Below are 21,907 nucleotides of genomic sequence, written 5' to 3'. Positions count from 1 at the left end.
AGAGGAAGGGTAGAGTCAGATGTCTTCTGCCACAGACCTTTTTGGACATTGCCAGTTACATTGTGGACTAATTTGTTTATGTTCAAACGAGTCACAGAGCAAAACCTGAGCTACAATAACTGAAAGGAAGGATTTGTTTACAGTATCCATACACATCCAACATATCCATAGAAATTCTTGCTGATAATGATAAAATACATTAGCTGCAAACAAAGTATCTATGCAAACCTACAACACACTATTTTTGGGAATTTGTGTTAAAATCCAATGAGTTCCACATAACACAGGAACTTAGGTAGAGAGAAATGGATTACTGAGTAGTAAATTAGCATTCTATTAGAAACTAATAAATGTCTGAAATTTTAGTTATGTTTAATTGGAAATGGTCCATGTTTCCTTTTATTGAAAATTGAATATTCTCAATAAAGTCATGGCAAAATGAAAAAACAAAAAACAAAACAAAACTTTAAAATGTCTAAAGAAGGAAAAAAGTAAGTAGAACAAAGTATGTAACGAGGTTAATAACATATGTACTTGAATTCAGAGGATCCCTTATGTACTTGGTTGATGAAAACATTCTGTACATTTTTACAAAAAAAATTTTTTTGATAGAAAAATAAGAATTAGACATTTATGACTGGAGTGAGTTGTAGTAAGGAATTGGGTGCCCGTGTTTGACTGCTGCTCTTTGTGCCTTCAAAGTTCTGCAGAAGGTTCTGTCGTCTTTTCAGTCCATCCAAAATGATTGAATTATTGGATGCCAGACTCTGTGTCCTAAAGATATTAAAAATAACAGAATTATAACCTTCATAAGAGACCTGGATTTCTAATCAAGGCATTGCCCCTTCATTTGTTACTTTGAAGCAATGCAACATTTATTAACACTAAGATACATTTTTTCAGATAAGCTAACATCTAAAATCATCTGAAGTTATCAATTCATATTTATTTGCCGTGGTGATGCTGCAGAATAAGCACTGCACTGTTAACCGAAAGAACGATGAGGCTTTCTGTTCCCGAAAAGATTTACAGCCTTAGAAACCCTGTATAGGTCACTATGAGCCTGAATCAACTCGAAGGCTGTACGTTTGTGCTAGGCAAGAAGCGGTGGTGGCAACTCACTGGCCCACAGAATAAAGCCCCAACAATCTGTTCCTGTGAAGATGACCTATGAGGCAGTTCCATTCTGCTCAATAGGGTTGTATGGGTCAGAATCAACTTGAACAGCAAGCATATAACATGTGCTAAGAAGGAATTCCTGGATGGTCCAAACTGCTAACTAGCTCAGCTTCAGCTGCTAACCAAAAGGTTGGCAGTTTGAGTCCACTCAGTAGGACCTTGAAAAAAAGGCCTGGAAATCCACTTCCTTCCCTGGAACCACCCTTATTGACAAGCCTATGGAGTACAACTCCATTCTGATACACAAGTGAGTTTCAAAAAGCTCATTGAAAATTCCATTATTTAATTCCATTTTTCCATGAACTTTTTGAAACCCTATTTACATGGGGTCATCATGAGTCTGAATTAATGTGACAGCAACTGGTTTGTTTGTTGTTGTTGTTGAACATTTTATTTATCATAGGAAAAGTGTATCATTAATGTTCTAAGAAACTGGCAAACAATTTTTCAAAATGGTAGCTCAAGGTGTTTTACACCCTCACCAATGTTTGGCATGTTCAGTTGTTGCATTTTTAATATTTTAATTTTATTTTTAACATGTCTACTCTCCTGCCAGTGACTCACACTTCCCTCCCCCGGTAACCATCAAAGAATGTCTTTTTCAGTATTAAAATCTTTATTGGACCTTTCATAATAATAGTCTTACATTTGCCCTTTTGTGACTGACTTATTTCACTCAGCTTAATGACCTACCTCCAGGTTCATCCATGTTATGAAGTGTTTCGCAGATTCATCGTTAGTCTTTAATGGTGAGTAGCATTCTATTGAACGTAGGTTTTACATGTTAAAAGCATCACAACAGCACCTTAATTATTTGAGAGCTTTCTAAGCAGTTCATATTTTCTGAACATCTGTCCTTAGATTCAATAGCAAGTATATTCTAACAGAAACTCTTCTGTATAACTGAAGTGCCCAATATTTTTCTGTTTATATTTGTTTCTGGGAAGTTATACGGAAAGGAAAAGTCGACTCACATGTTTTTCATATTGACAGTGTTCTTAAGAGCTATAAACTATTTTAATCTACCTTGCTCAATACATCTACCTTGCCTCAGCCAATCACATTAATGTTTGGCTGGTTTTGCTTTTGACACTTCACTTTTCCCACTTTGACCCTTCCAACCATTTGTACAGTACATGAAGATATGTCTCAAAAGTCGGTCCTTCAACACATTTTCCTCCAAACGGCCCATCACTCAACTCCATATCTCTGCAGCTATGAAGAATTTATGCTTTTTCTTGAGTTCAGTTTGTTGGTTGGTCTCCTCAAACTAAACTCTAAGTTTCCTGTAGCTAGCAACAACATCTTATTCATCTGTAACCTCATTCATGTTTATCACAATTCTGATACATATGTGATGTTCAAGTGTTATCTTCCCCTCCCTTTCCTCTAAATATCTTTAATATACACCTTTCACGAATGTTGCTGGTAAGTGCCATTGAGTCAGTTCTGACTCTAGCGACCCTGTATAGGGTTTCTGAGGAGCAGCTGGTGAACTTGAACCTTTCAGGATACCATATGATAAACTATTTTAAAAAGAAATTAGATTCTCAAATTAAAACGATCAACTGCATGCTAAGGAGTAATTCTCCTAATCTGTTCTTTTGCCAAAAAGAAAGAAAGGGGACCAATGACTTCTTGGTTAGGTGCTGGTGTCGGCTGTATGCCATCAAGTCGGTTTTGACCCATACCTACCCTGTATAGTGTTTTGGAGACTATAAATCTTTACAGGAGCAAAAAGCTTCACCTTTTTCCCACATAGTGGCTGGTGGGCTTGAACCACTGACCTTGTTTTGGCAGTCCAGTGCTTATCCTAAAGAGCTATAGGGCTTCCAATGGAATACTAAGCAGCCATTAAAAAAGAATGAACTTTATCTCTATAATATTGATTCTGTTATATCCAAGATAAGGCGCTCTGGTAGTGTAGCGGTTATGAATCGGGTTGTTAACCTCAAGGTAGGCAGTTTGAAACTACCAGGTGTTCCACAGGAACACTTCTGCTCCTGTGAAGATTTGTAGCCTCGGAAACCCTGTACAGGGTCACTATGAGTCGGAACCAACTCTATAGCACTTAACAACAACATCATATTCAAGATAGGTGAAAAAAGAAAGCAATGGCTCTGTATGAAATACAAAAAAAAAAAAGAAATTAAAAAAAAAAACAAAAAACTTGTATTCAGAAGTGCATAGAAAAAATTGAGAAGAATACATATACCAAATCTTTAACACTGAAAGCTTGGGTCACATATATAGAATGGGGCTGGAAAGGTGGGGAAGTGCCAAAAAAGGCACACAAATTTATATAAAAACAACAAACTTGTGCTGTTGAGTTGGTTCTGACTCATAGTGACCCTGTATAGAGTTTCTGAAGAGTGGCTGGTGAGTTTGAACCACTGACCTTGAGGTCAAGTGCTTATCCTACAATACCACACCAGGACTCACAGCAAAGACTTTTACCAAATTTTCTATGATGACTTTTAGAAGATTATTTAATAAAATGAGGAAATGTTCATGGCACATCATTCATTGAAAATAGCAAGATGCACAGTACAGCTGGTATACAGTATGAAGCCAATAGGCAAAATCTTCCTGTTCAGACTGCAGTGTTAGCAGCAAATACAACTACTGTGAAAAGAGTTTTTAAAATATCTAGCTGGTAGGAAGAATTGGTGTTTTTAAAAAACAATTTTTAGTACTTCTCAAACATTTGAGTACAACCATATTTTATAATATGAACAATGTTATTTAAACAAATTGGTGTGAAAAATATTGGTAGAAAATAGACATATCTTTTAAACACTTCTTGACTTCTCTACATGGCAATATACTATCTATATCATGCTGTGTGAAATAAAGTCCAAACTGTGGTCCTTATCCTTTATTCTTATTTTTAATACCCACCCATTCTTACTTATATGTTTTCGTTGTTAAGTGCAGTCAGTTCTAACTGATAGTGACCTTGTATGGGGTTTCTGAGGAGCAACTGGTGAGCTTGAACCACTAACCTTGCAGTTCAAACTAACTTTGCAGCCCTGTGCATTAACCCACAGTGCCACACGGGGACACTTATTTATATAGTGATTGGCTTATAGCTGTTGCTTTTGGTTTTTAGAAATACCTCAAGATTTAGTGGTAATGGATCAGACTTTTGTTCACATTAAAAATTAACTCTATCCTATTATATAAATGATTTCATTGTAACTTTGTACAATTTATTCAGCAAAGGTTGGCAGAATTATATCATTACAAAACGTTCATCCAGCCATCTCCCACTAAGTAAACCACCATGCCACTGATAGTAATAATTCTGTGGAACAGTGCTGTTAATCAATCGCTTTTATGTGTACTTACCGAGGAGAATCTATTCCACTATCTCCTGCCATGCTATGATTTTCTGTGCCTTCCTGTTGACTGTCTTCATGTTGGTTATTCTGAGACACCATTGACATATTTGAAGAATTGTAAAGTTCTAACTTCTGTTTGAAACATTTCCTAATTTCCTGATTCTGAGAACTCTGACTCCAAGTAGCTGGTTTCTTTCCTATGACACCATCAACAGAGTCTTGCAGGATTTCAGCCTCAGAATTGCCTTTCCTTGTGTTACAGTAATCAAACACGCTTCCATCAGCAAGCGCTGAGACCTGTATGCATCCAGCCACACTGGGTTCCTCTTCATCATCAAAAGCAAACCTGGCCTCTGAACTAAGGCCACAGCTTTCAGCAGAGAGGATAGGTTTTTGGCTTTCCCCCAGGTTACTGAGCAACACAGTGGGTTTGTAACATTCATTGTCATTAAGCACCCCAGGCTCAAACCTACTTATTTTGGTGGTGTACCCAGACAAAGATCTTGTGGTTACCTTTTGTTTTCCTAAATGATTCCACTTACTTCCACCTGGAAAAGAATATTGAGTATGACCAGGCAGTATTTGATATAGGTCATCATTCTCTGAAAAATCATCCTCCTCTAGATATAATGAACTGCAGGCACCATCATCATCTTCCACTTCATTCTCATACAAGACCTGGTCATTGTCAGAAAGCCTGTCATTTTCTACATTAGCAGTCTCTGTGTCCTGGATGGATGCCTTTCTCTGGAATTTTTCTTCTGAGTCTCTGATCTTTCTCTCAGGTTGTCTCAAATGGCTCACACCAACTGGGTAATCCAAAAGGCCAAGGTTTTGGAATTGTTGTACTGTTTTAGCAACTAATCCACAAGCAGAGGAAGCCTGGTCTAAAGAGCAGGGATCTTGAGTAGGCAGGACATGTTGTGTTTCTTTGGTCTCCACTAATTTGTCAAAGTGAGAATGACTTTTCCTAAAGACTTCAGGGGTTTCCTTGCTTTCTCCACCATACACATCATATCCCAACATGCCTTCCCTAAAGGAACCATCAATTAGCAAAACACCATATTGAGGGTAATCTGGGAGGTGATCCCCAAAGTCATCATTGATAGGTTTGACAGAGTTACTCACATAAATGGGTTCTGCTTTCAACTTATCTTTATGTTGTTCAGTATATAACTGTTTGGTTTCACAGTTAAAAATTCTTGAGGAATTTAAAGACTTTGACCTTTGGAAAGTTCTTTCTTTTGGTTCAGTCTGACTGGGTTTCAGAGTACTGGTCTTCTGACTCTTGTGCCCTCTGGTTACTGGGCTCTTGAGGTGAGGCAAACCCTGGAAAGGATTGCTGATTCTCCTTTTGTAAATCAAATGAGAACCTAGCATTGTTGGATTCTCACCAAGTGGTTTCTGAACTGTTTCGTCTGGGCTTTGACTTCTGGGTGTGGGTTGTGTCACGAGGAGCTTGGCATGTTTCCCGTGTCTAATGCTTCTTGGCTGAGGCTCACATGCCTGACTCCTGCCTTTGTGTCTCTCTCTATGGCCATGACCCTGCCTTCGAGGCTTTGCAGAACGACCATGCCTTTTCTTAACTCCCTCTTTGGGGGAAGATTTGTGCCTACCTATCCGCATATCAGTGGAAGTACCCTGGCTATTATATTTTTTCTGCTCTTCATATTTCTGCATTAGGACAGTGTGCTTGATTAAGTTATCAACAGTCAGAATGGGGTTGATTCGTTTGATTATCTCATGCTCAATGTGTCGTGGGATGTTGTCCAGGTCATCTTCATCTCGAACAGGCCATTCTTCAGGTGGGAACTGGGCAGAGAAGCTGCTGTGCTCTGTTTTAGGTTTTTCCTTTCTGGATATATTGCGCCAAAAGAGACCAAAGCCAAACTTTTTGCCTTTTTCTCTATCTTTTGTGCATGGTAAAGGTTTGATCCGATCGTAGCCCTGATTCTCCTCAGACACTGAAACTTCCTGATTCTGTACCAAAGGTTTGCATTCCCTGAGTCCTTCCTGGTCTTTTCTAACCACGTCTGCAGCAGGTGATGGTTCCTGACAAGGCTGAGTACATACATCAGGAAAGCACTGGCAAGACTGACAATGAGGAGTGATGGCCGCGGTTTCTTTGCTGAATTCTGCAGAGCCGTCCATGCTCACCAGATACGTGATACAAGTCGGCACTGAATGACTTCCCTCCGACAAGACTCTCTTATCTTCCTGGGTGGTTGAATTTGTGATAAAGTAAGTGTTAGGGGTAACTATGAAGTATCCTTCTCCAGTGTGATAAATCTTTCTTTCTTTAATCAGAGTACCCAGAGTGGCATAGAGAATATCTTGAGATGGAACCGCAATGCCTAAAATAAACAAGCATTTTACACAGATTGATTGTGAATAAAAAACATTTCAATGATTAAATCAGTAACTTAGAAATAACTACACATGTACAAAATGAACCCAATTGCTATTAATGTTTTAGATGCCACTGAGTCAGTACCGACTCACAGTGACCCTATGTACAACAGAACAAAACACTTACAAAGTGAACTTACACATTTACAAAATGAGCCCAATTAGTTCAATGTAATTAAGTATATGTAATTAAATTAAAATATGAAATTAAAGTGCCAAAGAAGCATTAACGCTATTCGTAGTTTAATTGAATAATAGGAATTTATTTCACTCAGACAAAAAAATATATAGCCAGGTTAATGGCTAATGAAAAAAATCTGAGTCCATGCACATACACTAAGTTATGCAAACACAGAAATTTAAAATGTGACTGAGAAAAGCATTCTTGGCAAACAAATGCAGGAGTATTTTAAAACCACAGTCTCAGTTGTTTAAATCTTCATAAGAATCTATAGAAAAAATGAGAGCAAGTTTCAAAATATCCGGATATGGTGTGGTGCTTTTTCAAGCTAGGAATGTAACAAAATAATTTTAGAAGAAATTCTCTTTTCCATATAGCAGGGTTCAAAATGTATTATTAAAACAATGTTAAAAACACATAACATTTTTAGGAAAAAAATCAATTACATTAGTTTTCTTTGGGTGGTGGTCTGTGATTTCTTTTTTTTCTACAATGGATTTTTATAATGGGAAAGATACAAATAGTCTTCTATAGCCACACACTGGAATACCATGCAGCTATTGAAGTGAGCTAGATCAACAGTAGTGATATGGAAAGATCTTTAAGATAAAATTTAAGTAAAAATAGTAGGAAGAACATGAATAACTACTGTTAGGGAGTCAATTCTGAGGCATTGTGACCTATAGGTCAGGGTAGAACTGCTCCCTAGGGTTTCCAAGGCTGGGAATCTTTCTTGGAGCAGACAGCCTCATCCCTGGTTAGCAGTCCAACATAACCCACTGTGCCTCCAGGACATGAACTGTTGTACCGTCGAGTCAGTTCCTACTCTTAGTGACCCTGTATAGGGCTTGTGAGGAGTGGTTGGTGAGCTTGAACCGCCCACCTTGCAATTCAAGCCGACTTTGCAGTCCAGCGCATTAATCCACAGTGCCACACCAGGACTCCAATAAAAAGGGATATGTATATCCAAATGGAGTCCGGTGTGGTGCTGTAGGATAAGCACTGGAGTGCTAACCTTACGGTCAGTGGTACAAACCCACCAGCTGCTCCTTGGAAACCCTATACAGACAGGGTCGCTATGAGTTGGAACTGACTTGATGGCATGTCACAACAACATATCCCGATACTATGTATGAAAGGTGGACATAAGAAATGATGAACAGTAGCAATAGTCACCTATCAGCGGGAATGGAGGGGAGGAAAAATCACCTTTTCCTTTTCACTTTATAACCCCCACTACAGAGTCTGGTTTATATATTTATTTATTGTCATAAGCATTTGTTTTAAATGCTCATCTGAAAATTTTTAAAATTCTTATTAAATTTGCTAATATAAGGATACAATGATATATGATTATGTTGTTGCTGTTAGGTGCCTTAAAGGTGGTTCTAACTCATAGCAACCCTGTATAGGAATGGTGGGTTTGAACCACCGACCTTGCAGTTAGCAGTGCAGTGATGATCCTATAGTTTAAACACCAGGAGTCTTTTATATGATTACACTGCTGCTGCTACTGTGTACCATCAAGTCAGTTCTGACTCACAGAAACCTTGTACAGGATTTTCAAGGCTGTAAATTTTTACAGGAGCAGAAAGCCTCATCTCTCTCTCAAGCTGCAGCTGGTGGACATGAACCTAGTGGTTAGCAGCCCAACGCATAACCCACTATCTACTACGGCTCCTATGTTGTTGTTAAATACCACTGAGATAGTTCTGACTCACAGCAACTCTGTCTAGGATTTCCAAGGAGCAGCTGGTAGGTTTGAGCCACAGACCATACAGTTCAAACTGACCTTTCAGTCCAGTGCATTATCCTGCAGCACCACACCAGGACTCCATGTACATATGGTTATGTGGTGGTGGTGTGCCAAGGAGTCGGTTCTGACTCATACCAACCATGCACAGGGTTTCTGAGACTGTAAATCTTTACAGGAGTAGAAAGCCTCACTTTTCTTCCATGGAATGGTTGGTAGTTTCAACTGCTGACCTTAAGGTTAGCAGCTTGACTCATAACCACTTCCACTTCCTACCAGAGCTCTTTATATATGGTTATAGAGAAGCGGGGGGGGGAGGGGGGAAATAGATTTACCTGCTCTACTTATATCTATTAAGGACCTCTGGTAACGTAGAGGTTACGAATCAGGCTGCAAAGTCAGCAGTTCGAAACTACCAGCTGCTCCGTGGGAGAAAGATGAGGCTTTCTGCTCCCGTAAGGATTTACAGCCTCGGAAACCCTATACAGGGTCGCTATGGGTCGGAACCAACCCGACGGTACTTAACAAGAACAACTTATATCTATTAAGATTATAAACAGAAGTCAAACACATGATATGAACCACTAATAGAGAAAAACTGATTAGTCTACCTGGGTAATGTTTCACCAAATGCTTCAGTAATGATTCCTGTGTTACTACAATCTGAGCTGCATTCATATCTGATACAGCACAACAAAGAACTTCAGCCAAAGGTACAAACTGAGATTGTGCTAGTAGATCCATTTGTACTGGATAGACATCACCTAAATTAGAGATATAAAAAAATGTGACAAATTAGGCATAGTATAAAATGTTTCAAATTAGTGACTCTAATAGTTATAAAAACTGAAGAGCAAGTGAAATTGCTAATCTTTCATCCGTCTTTCCTTATCCTCAGTCTTTGAAAGAAAAGGTTTAAGCTATGATCCCTATTTTTAACAAGTTTGCTATATCTTTCATTATAAGTCATATGTAAGGTACAAAGTGCCAGCAGGGTTCAGGAGGACAATGTTTATATGATAATCACATCTTTCAAATAATTTTGTTTTCATTGTAACTGTTGTTGCATGGAGGGGATTATAATCATTGGGGGACAACACAGTATATAATTTGTTGATTGTGAAACTGATGATTTTGTCTCTAAGCCTTTACTCAAACCACAATAAAAAGTTTTAAGAGGGGGGATTGTAATCATTGAGATGAAACAAGCATATCATTTGTTGACTGTAAAGCTGATGATCATGTCTGTTAATTTTCATTCAAATTGACAATAGAAAGTTACAAGAGAAAAAAAAGAATATGACACCATTTATTGTTATTTATTGTCTATTATTTCTGGCATGATAGATTGCCTGAATCCAAGAAAAAAAAAAGTTTTAAAAAATAAAGTTGGGGTTGGCAGAAACAGAAACAAAAACTCAAGTGTAAATACACAATTCTTAGTGGACACTGAACATCTTTGAAAAGTAACGGAAAAATGGGGGAGTACTGTTGGTTGAGCAACATGATGAACATAAGGTCACTGAACTATACATGTGGAGACTGTATAAATGGCAGATGTTTGGTTACTTATATATTTATCATAATAAAGAGAGAAAGGGAACAAATTAACAGTGTTAAACGCTTGAAAAAGATCATAAAGATTGAGGAAGGAGAAAATGTCCTCACATTGATGACTTTCTACAGAAGGCACAAATTAAATGTCAGATTAAAGGGAAGGGAGCTCAAAGGATGAAAAGTGAAAGCCATGTGGTTTTCTTCTAAAGCAGCATTTCTCAACTTGGGCACTTTTGACATTTTGGACCTGTTGTGGATTGAATTGTGTCCCCCCAAAACACAAGTTGTAAATCCAAACCTCTAAGCTAATGGTTATAATTCCATTTGGGAATGAGTTTTCTGCAGAATTAGTGTAGGATGTCTTGAGTTAATCTCTTACAAAAGATAAAATGAGCAGATTAGGCAAGCAGAAATGAGGGAAGATACAGGCCAGTCATATGAAAACTGCCAAGGAGTCAAGTAATAAATTCCGTCCCCCAGAGTCAAGAGAGAGAGAAACCCTTTCCCCAGAATCAACCCCTGAATTTGGATTTCTAGCCTCCTGAACTGTGAGTCTTGGTATGGCACTGTGGGTTAATGTGCTGGGCTGCAAAGTTGGTTTGAACTGTAAGGTTGGCAGTTTAAGCTCACCAGCTGCTCCTTGGAAACCCTATCTATTTAGGGTTGCTATGGGTTGGAACCAACTCGGCACTTAAGAACAAGGAGAAACTGTGAAAAAGTAATTTTTTTGTTAAACCATCCACTTGTGCTGTTTCTGTTGCACCAACTAAGTCATTTTAATATAGGGCCAGACATAGGATGACCAGCCGTTCCAGTTCACCCAGGGATAAGGGGTTTTTTGATACCCAAAACTTTCACTGTTAAGATTGAGAAAATTACAAGCAAAAGAGAGTGGTCAGCCACTCAAGCCAGATAATTCATTGTTGTTGGGCCTATCTTGTATTGTAGGATGTTTAGTAGCATCCCTGGTTTTGACTCACTAGATGCCAGTAACATCTTCTATATTTGTGACAAACCTTGTCAAAGGTCCACTGGTCAAAATCACCCAGTTAAAACCCATGGTTCTATAACATTTGTTTGAGAAGTTTAGTTGTGAACTAGAAGAAAGAATACAAACCAGAAGTGAGTAGGATCAAGTCATTGTGAATGTGTGTTGTGATTTTCTTAAAAGAAGTTCTCGGAACCTTTAATACAAAAAGAAATGACTTAGCAGAGATGATAGAAATGACTCTGGGAGAGAAAACAATAAAGCAAGATCACAGAGGGGAAAGAAGTAAATGAATCAAAGGCACAGGTAGAAGAACTCGCTTAGAAATAAGGAAGATATTACTCCTTCTGAGACATGAGAGAAAAACAAAAAGGAAGGAAGGAAGGAAAGAAGGAAAAAAATTACCATAGCAAAGTCATCTGATCTCTGTAAAATTAGAGAGGATGGGAATGAGCGGAGATAAAAATAGGAGTGAGGGGTTGAAAAGTGGAAAGACGGTTTAAAGGCGTGGACTAGAAAACAAAAGATGAATAAGATTATGGAGAAACCCCAAGTCTCAAAATAATTTAAAGTAGTTTCTGTCTGAATGGTGTCAAATTAGAATGGAAAAAAGTAAAAGCCAGAGGGGCCAGCAGTGCTTCTAAAACTTTAATACTCATATGAGAGTCATCAGGGTATCTTACTAATGTGCACATCCTGATTCAGAATGTCTGGGACAGGGCCTGTGATTCTGCATTTGTAGCAAACACCTCACTCCAAGACTGAGCACCACCCTGTGTTAGGATGTTAATGACAGCAATGTCAAAGTAGCTAAGCATTCAACAAATAAACCTGGTTCTGAGGATGGAAGGAAAGTCAAGTTAGTCCGAAAACTTGACCATGCCCTGCAATTAACCCTTCCTGGTGCCAGTGGAGAAGCCTCAGGTAGGAAAGAGAGTGGTAGGGACTGGAAAGGTAAAGACTTGTAACAAGTCAAAGCTAATAAGTGGTCACTGTTGTTGTTAGGTGCCAATGAGTTGGTTCTAACTCACAGCAATCCTGGGTCCAACAGAATGAAACACTGCCCGGTCCTGTGCCATTCTCAGAGTCATTGCTACACTTGAGCCCATTGTTTCAACCACTGGATCAATCCATCTCTTTGAGAGTCTTCCTCTCTTTCAGTGACCTTCAATTTTACCAAGCAGGATGGTCTGTCTCCAGGAACTGGTTCCTCTCGATAACATGACCAAAATACATTAGACAAAGTATTGTCACCCTCAATTTTAAGGGACAGTACAGCTATACTTCTTTCAAAACAGATTTGTTCATTCTTCTGGCAGTCTATCTTATATTTTATATTCTTTTAGTCAACACCAAAACCCAAATGCATCAGTTCTTCTTTGGTATTCCTTATTCATTGTCCAGCTTTTATAAGCATATGAAATGACTAAAAATACCAGGGTCAGGCAAACTTTACCCTTCAAAGTGTCATCTTTGCTTATTAACACTTTAAAGAGTTCTTTTGCTGCGGATTTGCCCAATGTAATAATACATTGTTTGATTTCTTGATTGTTGCTTCCATGAGGATACATTGTAGATGCAATTAAACAAAATCCTTGACACCTTCAGTATTTTCTATACTTACCATGATATTGCTTGCTGATCCAGTTGTGAGGATTTTTGTTTCCACATTGAAGGCTTTTTGTCTTTTTTGAATGTCTTTGACATTCATCAGTAAGTGCTTCAAGTCCTCTTCACTTCCAGCAAACAAAGTGTATCATCTACATATCACTGGTTGTTAATGAGTCTTCCTCCAATCCTGATGCTTTTCTTCCTATAGTTTAGCTTCTTGGATTATCTGTTCAGCATACAGATTGAATAAATCTGGTGAAAGGTTCTTATTGTATCTTTGAGAAGATAAAAGACTTCTCTAAGAATTTTGGTAAGCAGTTTGCAGTTATACATTGCATTGTTGCTGATGTTAAGTACTGTCCAGTTGGTTCCAACTCATAGTGACTCTGTATAGGGTTTCCGAGGAGCAGCTGGTGAGTTTGATCTGCCAACCTTGCAGTTCAAATTAACCTGTGATCCAGTGCTTATCCTACAGCACCACACTACTGAATCGGCTGGTTCCGTTGTTGACTAAGCTTCTTATCTGGCAAGCTGGGGCATCTCTGGCCTTTGAGGGTCACAAAGCAAGGCAGAATTGCTATCTGCTTCTGCAGCATAGCGAAGGATCTCCTTTTAGTTATGGTTATGGCTAGCATTCACAAACTAAGATGAAGGGATAATCAATTAATTTGCATTTTGAAGAGCAGTGATAAGACAAGATTCTCTGAAACTCACTATCTAAGTGTCTTGAAACTCAGAATCCTGGGAATGCAAACTCTGAGTTAAGAGGATAACAAGCCTCTCACCCTATCTGCATTTCCTCTTGATTTTCTTTTTTCCTCTATTGCATCTTCCTCCTCAACCAGACAAAATATGAAATTAAAGTATAATTTAAATACATTCATGCTTCTCTTATGTAACTTTATATACTTAACTTAAAAGCAGCAGCTTTAAACTTCTATATCTCTTCCCCACCCCAAGTAATCCCCTTTTTTCTTCTTTGTGGCGTATACGACTACCCTATCCCCACTTCACGTAAACTATCAGCAAGTCAATTCTGACTCATAACAACGCGATGAGCAACAGAATGAAATACTGTCCACACTGCACCACCCACACAATTGTTACTATGTTTGAGCCAACTGTTATTGCCACTGTGTCTCCCATCTCCTTTGGGGTTTTCCTCTTTTTTCCTGACCCTCCACTTTGTCATGTATAAGCTCCTTCTTCAGGGACTGATTCTTCCTGACAAGTCTTGCCATCCTTACTTCTTTTGAGTGTGAATGTTCAGGAAGTTTATGGCATAGTACTCTCACAAATGAAGTAATACAAAAATGACGAAGGCAGGAACGGAGGGAGGAAGAAGTTGATTCTCAGGACGGTACAATGGAGGGTCCAGCCAAGCATATGGAGAAATGATGTCCATTTGAGAACAACAGGAATAATCCATAAGTGAGACAGTGGTATTTCTTCAACTAGTCTAAGGGCAGATCCCTGGAAATAAATATTGTTATCTGTCACCTCAGGCACTGTACAGTGACGAATAACAAAAAGAAACTGAACTTAATCAAGTGATATTTCAACGAAGTGAATGCAAGGCAAATTAGTTTTCCATGTAACAATTTATATACACCATGTCTCATGACTTTGGTTGAGTTGCCTCAATTTAACAGCACTCTTCCCACTTCCTCCCTGGGTTCCCCTTAGTCCTTCTTTCCTGTCCCTTCCTGCTTTCTGAGCTTTTGTTTTTGGGCAAATGCTGTCCTTTTGATCTTGTATGATTGACTGTGCTTACTCGATGTTATGCCACCCCTAGCACTGCTTGACAAATCCAGAGATACTCTACCAACATTTGTAATTCCACTGTGTGGAAATGTGCATTTTAAAAGAGTAAACAAGTGTGCTAACCAATTAGGAAGACAAAATGCCTTTGTTTATCCTTAAAATGAATACAAAATACGTGAACTGCAATTTAAAAACTTGTGAAATTGTGTTTAACCTCTACTTTTGAGCTCTCTCTAGACAAAGCCTAGAGAAAGTTTCTCAGTACATTTTCTTCATACCCGTTGCTAAGATACACCCTTCAGGTGCATAAATCATCAAGCATTTTCTTTGTTGTGGAAAGCAGAGTAAACCCTGACAGGAGATCATTCAGGGACTCAGAAGTATTTTCAAGCTACAGCCAATCTGTTTTGATTACTTTTGCACTTCTCTGGTTTGGGGAACACAATGGTTACTGAGTTTTCCATTAAAAACTAACTTTCTGTATAGAAGATCCCACTTGTAGCTTACAAAGTCAAAGCAGACCAGGCCTTTGGCTTTATCCTCAACTCTTAAGGAGTGATCGAAAAGCACCCTTAAATCCAGGCCTGCTGTGGCCATTTGACCCTTATACTAAAGAAACTGTGCCCAAAGTAAACAATTCACAACAATGTTCCCTCTGTTTACACAGTCTCCTAGTCGTGGGTGCTGCGGAAATGGATAAAGTTTTTCTGCTGGAAGGCTGGTTTCACAAAACATACCAACAAAGAAGGACCACATCATGCTATTGGTCCTGCTTCAGTTATTGCTGACATTTCTGTAAAGGATGTTTTGTTCCAAAAAGACTGTGTATAAAATCTTATTAAATGTTTAAGTTAGGATGAATGCAAATGATGATGAATTTTGAAACAATTATTTTAGAGCCCACTTCTCTAGGGAGTGAAGGAAACAGTGAAAAACAAATGAAATACAGCATGTGCATGCCCAAACAGCAAACAAACATTCTGAGCTCGTAACTATCAAAAGCAGAGGACACCCAGGAAAATCCAGGGCAGGTGTCCTGTAAATTGCAATCCTAAAACCAACTAGAACCAGCTCCTGAGGGAGGGCAATAAATTCACCTAATCACAAAGGAGCTCTGGTAGTGTAGTGGTTACGAATTGGGCTGCGAACTGCAAGGTCAGCAGTTCGAAACTACCAGCTGTTCCACGGGAGAAAGATGAGGCTTTCTGCTCCCGTAAAGATTTATAGCCTCGGAAACCTTGTACAGGGTTGCTATGAGTCAGAACCGACTCCACTGCATATAACCACAACAACAATCAAGCCTTGCCCCCCACTGCCCAAGGGCAGTGACCTAGAAAGCACCTGGCCAATCTGAGCAGATCCCTGGAAAAGCAAGGCTTCCTCCTGGAGTTCTATGACAATAGCTCAACAGGAATTATCTGCAATTCAAAACCTCATCAAAATTCTGAAGGAAAGGAGGTAGTTTCTCTGTGACTACAAAGGTCCCCTCCTCCATATGCTTCAGATGGAAGGCCTGATAAAACTCCATTTTGGAAATTTCGTATAAGTAAAGAAAGCCATTTTTTTGGATGATTCCAGAAGTATGTAAACCCATGCCTCAATGTAAGTTCAAGAGGTACACCATGGCAAATTGAACAGGAAAAGATAAAAACATTCACTGCGCTCTCTGCACAGGAGACAAGCTAAAATGTTAATCAGGTTACTGAGTGGACCAATCATCTCTGACCAGGAGTCAAACTAGAATGTTAATCAGGTTACTGAGTGGGACCAATCCTCTGGTTTCCCTCCTGTCTTCAAACAGGTCCTCAACCTCACCTCTCCCTGATTCTGACCCCATATAAATCTGCACTGCCCTATACTCAGGGCTCAAAATCTGGAGAGATTAACTCACTCCTCTGTGAGCCAGCCAGTTTAATAAAATCTGAAATTCTGCTTCACCTCTCCGAGTGGTCTCGGTTTGGTTTCTTCAGCAATGGATAACAAAACATGGACCTAGCAACATTGCCGTCCACCAGACTCAGAGGGACCAAGACTATCAAGTCATTTTGGATGAGGTTTGGTATCATGACCATTTTAGAGGAAACACAGGCAGACACAAAAACACAGCAAAACAAACGTGTGCCCTCAGGTCCCTAAGAGAGAAAAGGAAGAACCTAAATCAAGTTATAAACCGCCCTAACCCAATCCTTAAAGTGTTTGCTCTGTCTGCTGAGAAAATCCTTCAAGTGAAAACATATTAAAATTGAGTTTGTTTATTTCTATATCTGAATTAGTAGAATTTCTGAGAGTAAAATTTTTAGGGACAAATTTCAAGTTTTACATAAAAATGAACATTAAGGGAAAAGAAGCCTAATTTACTATGCAAAGAAAAAATTACCATGTGATGCTATAGGATAAGTTCTGGACTGCTAATAGCAAGGTTGACAGTTGAATCCCACCAGCCAATTCTCGGAAACCCTATAGCGGGTCACTACGAGTCACAACCGACTCAATGGCTTGAAGCCCCAGCAAAATATTTACATTTATCTTGTTTTTAAAAGGAGCCCTATTGGAACAGTGGGAGTTGAGTGTTGGTCTACTAGGTGAAAGGTCTACAGTTTGAACCCACCAGACTGCCTCACCTTTCTCCTGCAGAGCAGATGGTGGGTCCAAATTGCAACCCAACAGAATAGACTAGGAATAGATTCAGCAGTGGGTTTGGTTGGTTTGAATATGTTTTTAAGGCACCAAACAAATTCCAAGAGGATCTAATCAATATGAAACCTCACATTTACATTCTGGGTATTTGAATTCTCCTTTAATGTCCTTAAGAGTCCATGCTGCCAAGTAGACAAAACAGAAGAAAGATTTTTTTTTTAAAAAGCATTCACATGTGAATATTAGATAAGGACAATCCTATCACTACTTATTTCATATTTAAGACACGAAACTTGCTCTATTATAAAAACGTGTCCCCGTACAAGTATGTTATGGACTCTGTGTTAGGCAGTCTGCCAGAAATTCATGCATTATTGACCTTCAGATGGTTTAACTGAGCCACTCAATCCCAGCTAATTACCCGGACACGTGAAATCTGAGACCATCTTTTTGGGCGCCTGTATTGAATCACACTGTGGGAAAGGTATCTTCCTTCTGCATTAGAGATGACAATAGAACATGAATAAAATAGCCTTTAGATACACACAGGTTTAATGAAAAAGGATGTTTTGTTCTGCGTAATCCAAGAAGCTTCCCAGTTTTTAAACTGTACTTTCATCCAATACAGAATTTCCAGGCAACTTTTTTTTTTAACATTAAAATTAGACCTCAACTTTTTTAAATGAAAGTATTTTGTATAACATGCTCCTTATCAGAGATAAGATGCTGTGCAAATCTTTCCATGGCTTGGAATAATTAGATCTATTGTATATTTTGCCTGCAAATAGGTACAAAAAAATCAAACAAAGTGGAAATAAAAGGAAGAATGGTTTCAGGCCAGTGAAACCTTGCCTTTCTCCATGTGTCGCTTTTATTTTAGTAAAAGAATGCAAAAAACACTCTTCCCCCACACTTAGAAACAAAAGCACTCCCAAACTCAGAAGCTGGCAGTATATGGAAGGGTAATCTTGTCAGTTTATCCACCATGGAAGCCAAAATTGCTTCTTACGCAAAGTTTTGGACTCGTAGACAAATGGTTCCTTTCTGGGAAACTGTCCTTTGTCAAAAAGTTAAAGGCTATTCCACAGCAGAAGTCTTTAGTGATTATCTTCTTCAATAATCACACTTCAACCTGTTAAGCCAAAGCCAAACCATTGTCATTGAGTCAATTCTGAGTCATAGTTGGCAGCGCCTTTCATTTCGAGTAACATATTCACCAACATCAACGATCATTGGCATCACAGAGACCCCCATGATTTGGTTGGTGGAGAGCAGCACATGGTTAAAGTAGGGAAGACACAAAAGGTGGCCCTATCTCAGGGTACCCCGAGTCTCCAGTGTTCTCCCCGAGGCTGTCACTGTCACTTAGAGCAGAGATACAGGGAGCTACTAAGAGGGGGTTTTTAAACCCTAAATTTTATACTCAGTTCCAAAATCCTCCAGGGCCTTTGATGCCTTCCATAACTTCTTTGCCCTCCAGAGCTTTGGTTAATTCACCATTTGGTTACGTTACCATTACCCGGTGTATTGTAGCGACCCTGTATGGGGTTTCCCAAGGAGTGGCTGGTGAGTTTGAACCGCCTACCTTGTGGTTCAAACTAACCTTGTGGTCCAGTGATTTATCCCACAGTGCCACACCAAGTGCATTGTTGTTGTTAAGTACCATCGAATCGATTCTGACGCATAGCGACTCTGTATAGGGTTTCCAAGGAGCAGCTGGTGAGCTTGAACTGCCGACCTTGCAGTTCAAATGATGCTGCAGTCTGACACATTAGTCCACAGCACCACACCAGGACTCTACCAGGTATACTAGCTTCCTATAAAAAAATCAAACCTAGGAAGCGGCTCTTCAGTGTCATGATCCAAACAATCGAAAGCCTTTGTGTAGTCAATAAAGCACAGGTAAACATCCTTCTGTTATTAGCCCCATCTAGGCATATTGGAAACCACTCAATGGAGAGTCTACCTTCCCCCACCCCGTCTGAAACTAGGCTCCCTCTTGAAAGCTTGTAAACCAGTCACTTCTTGCTTTGTAGCCCCACCCCGCCACCTTTTGGTTAGGCAATGTCTAAGTTGCCCATCCCTGTCAGCCCTGCATACTGAGGGGGTGGGAATGATCCTCGCTGTAAAGATTTGTTCCTTCTTTTGAGCTACTACAATCATAAGTACAGGTCAAATTCATCAAATTGTAGCAGATTACTCTTTTTTCCCCCTCTTTTTTATTCTTCTAGTCAAGTTCTGATCATCCAGCCACTGAAGCAGGTCAGATGGGTACTATCTGCAAGTATGGGTACTATTGTGCATCTCCCTTCACTTCATATCAGCTGGATGGACGCTTCAGTCTCTGCTCTAGACCTCTGTGGCCATGTCACTGTCTCTGGGCGCAGGAGTCCCCAGATCTTGCTATACTACTGGCCAACCAGGTCTCAATCTGTGTTCACAGGAGTCTATTGAAAGTGGTCGGACTTAGCTCACAACTTCATCGCTGTTTTTCCCCCACTTCCCCTTCTGGGTGACTAACGTGGTCACCAGTCAGACCACATGCCTGCTCATGTAGTCCCCTTGAGTCTTAGTCGGTCCCTGAGGGGACCCGGACCACTTGCCTTGATGGCTCCTGGGTAAACAACTTGCTTGTTCTTGTAGTAGTCAATCAGACTGCTGTTATTGTTTTGTATTTTTCCTGCCTTTCTTTCAAGAAATATCTTCTGTTCTTCTAGCCCCTCCAGGCTGGTCTGCTTGTCCTTTCAAGTGGAAATTTCCCACCTCAGAAGATTCTGGATACTGTTCAGGGTTCCACCTATGGTTTTATGCAATGCAAACGCTCCACCGGGAGCCTCCTTACTGGGCAAGCTCTGGCCCCATTTTAAGTATTCCAATCAGTCATAGGCAGAAGACAGACTTACAAGCTTTCTATGGTGATGTTTTTGACTATTCCTTTCTCTTCCTGTCAAGTGTTTATTTTACAATGGTAGACAAGGGAAACCAACATTCAAAAGATAGCCAAGCATGCTGACATTATTTCCCTTCTTTTACCCATTCAAACCATGCCTCAATCCCTGTATCTCAAAGCCCTGTTGTTCCAAGGTTGTGCATACATCATTATTTACCTCTATCCCACTTAGCCCATGTAAACCTGCCTAACTGTTCTCCCATCTGGCTTGTTCTTCCATTCCCCTCCCCCTTCTTGTGTATTCCCACCCCACCCCACCCCCAAGATATCCTGTGTCTATTCCCTACCCTGTGCTCACCTTTCCCTCCCTCCCCTCTGAAAAGGAAAAGGTAAAAACATTCACTGCCCTCTCCACCCAGGAAAAAGCTAAAATGTTAATCTGGTTACTGAGTGGAACCAATCCTCTGGTTCCCTCCTGTTTTCAAACAGGTCCGCAACCTAACCCCCTCCCCGATTCTGACCCCATATAAGTCTGCACTGCCCTATATTCGGTGCTCAAAATCTGGAGACTCTAGCTCTTCTGAGCCAGCCAGCTTAATAAAATCTGAAACTCTGCTTCACCTCAACGACAGATCAAGAGCTGCTGTGACACTCTGGAATCTAAAACTGCTGTAACACAGAGCCCTGTTGTGCCAAGGTTATGCATACATCATTATTTACCTCTGTCCCACTTAGTCCATCCAAACCTGCCTAACTGTTCTCCCATCCACCTTGTTCTTCCATTTTCCTCCTTCTTGTGTATGCCCCCACCCCAGCACCCAAGCTATCCTGTGTCTATTCCCTACACTGTGCTCACCTTCCACTCCCTCCCCTCAACCCATCCCATACAACCTGGTAACCAGCAAAGAATTCCCCCCCCCCCCTTTTAGTGTGTGTTCTTTTTCTTAATCTTTTACAATAATGGTCCTATGCAGTATTTCTCCTTTTAAGACTAATTTCACTCAGCATAAAGTCCTCAAGGTTCATCCATGTTATGCAGTGGCTTACAGTTTCTTTGGTATTCTTCAAGGTAAGAAAATATTCCATTGTGTGTATATACCACAGTTTGTTATCCATTCTTCCATTGATATGCACTTAGGCTGACTCCATCTTTTTGCTATTGTAAATAGTGCTGCTATGAACATTGGTGTGCATATATCTACTCGTGTTATGGCTCGTATTTCTTGTGGGTAAATATCAAGTAGAGGAATTGCTGGATCATAAGGTATTTCTATTTCCAAACTTCTGAGGAAGCACCATGTTGCTTTCCAGAGTGGTTGGACTATTTTGCAGTCCCACCAGCAATCAGGAGCGTCCCAATCTCTCTGCATCCTCACCAGCATTTATTGTCCTCTACTCTTTTTTATCTTTTCTATTATTGCTGGTGTGAGATGATATCTCATTGTTGTTTTGATTTATATGAAGAAAAACATGGCATCAGCATTGGAGGAAGACTCATTAACAACCTGCCATAGGCAGATGATACAACCTTGCTTGCTGAAAGTGAACAGGACTTAAAATATTTGCTGATGAAGATCAAAGACCACAGCCTTCG

At 39.8% G+C, this 21,907-nt stretch overlaps 1 protein-coding gene across 2 annotated transcripts in view; it reads right to left on the bottom strand.

Annotated features, from left to right (window-relative positions):
- Nucleotides 1–623: 623 nt before the first annotated feature.
- STOX1 (storkhead box 1) overlaps nt 624–21,907 on the bottom strand; it is a 53,564-nt gene continuing 32,280 nt past the window's right edge. The window contains exons 2-4 of one of the 2 annotated variants that reach the window (XM_006835834.1): nt 9,478–9,630; nt 4,531–6,877; nt 624–774 (exon numbers count right to left, since the gene is read on the bottom strand). In XM_006835834.1, coding sequence (XP_006835897.1) covers nt 624–774; nt 4,531–6,877; nt 9,478–9,630 — 2,651 coding nt within the window. The remainder of the gene's footprint in view (nt 775–4,530; nt 6,878–9,477; nt 9,631–21,907) is intronic. The other variant, XM_006835835.1, reaches the window with a different exon arrangement.

Source organism: Chrysochloris asiatica, unplaced genomic scaffold (genome assembly GCF_000296735.1).
Source record: "Chrysochloris asiatica unplaced genomic scaffold, ChrAsi1.0 scaffold00020, whole genome shotgun sequence".
Classification (NCBI taxonomy): Eukaryota; Metazoa; Chordata; class Mammalia; order Afrosoricida; family Chrysochloridae; genus Chrysochloris; species Chrysochloris asiatica.
The sequence above is the reverse complement of the archived record's forward strand: the minus strand, read 5'-3'. Positions and strand labels throughout refer to the sequence as shown.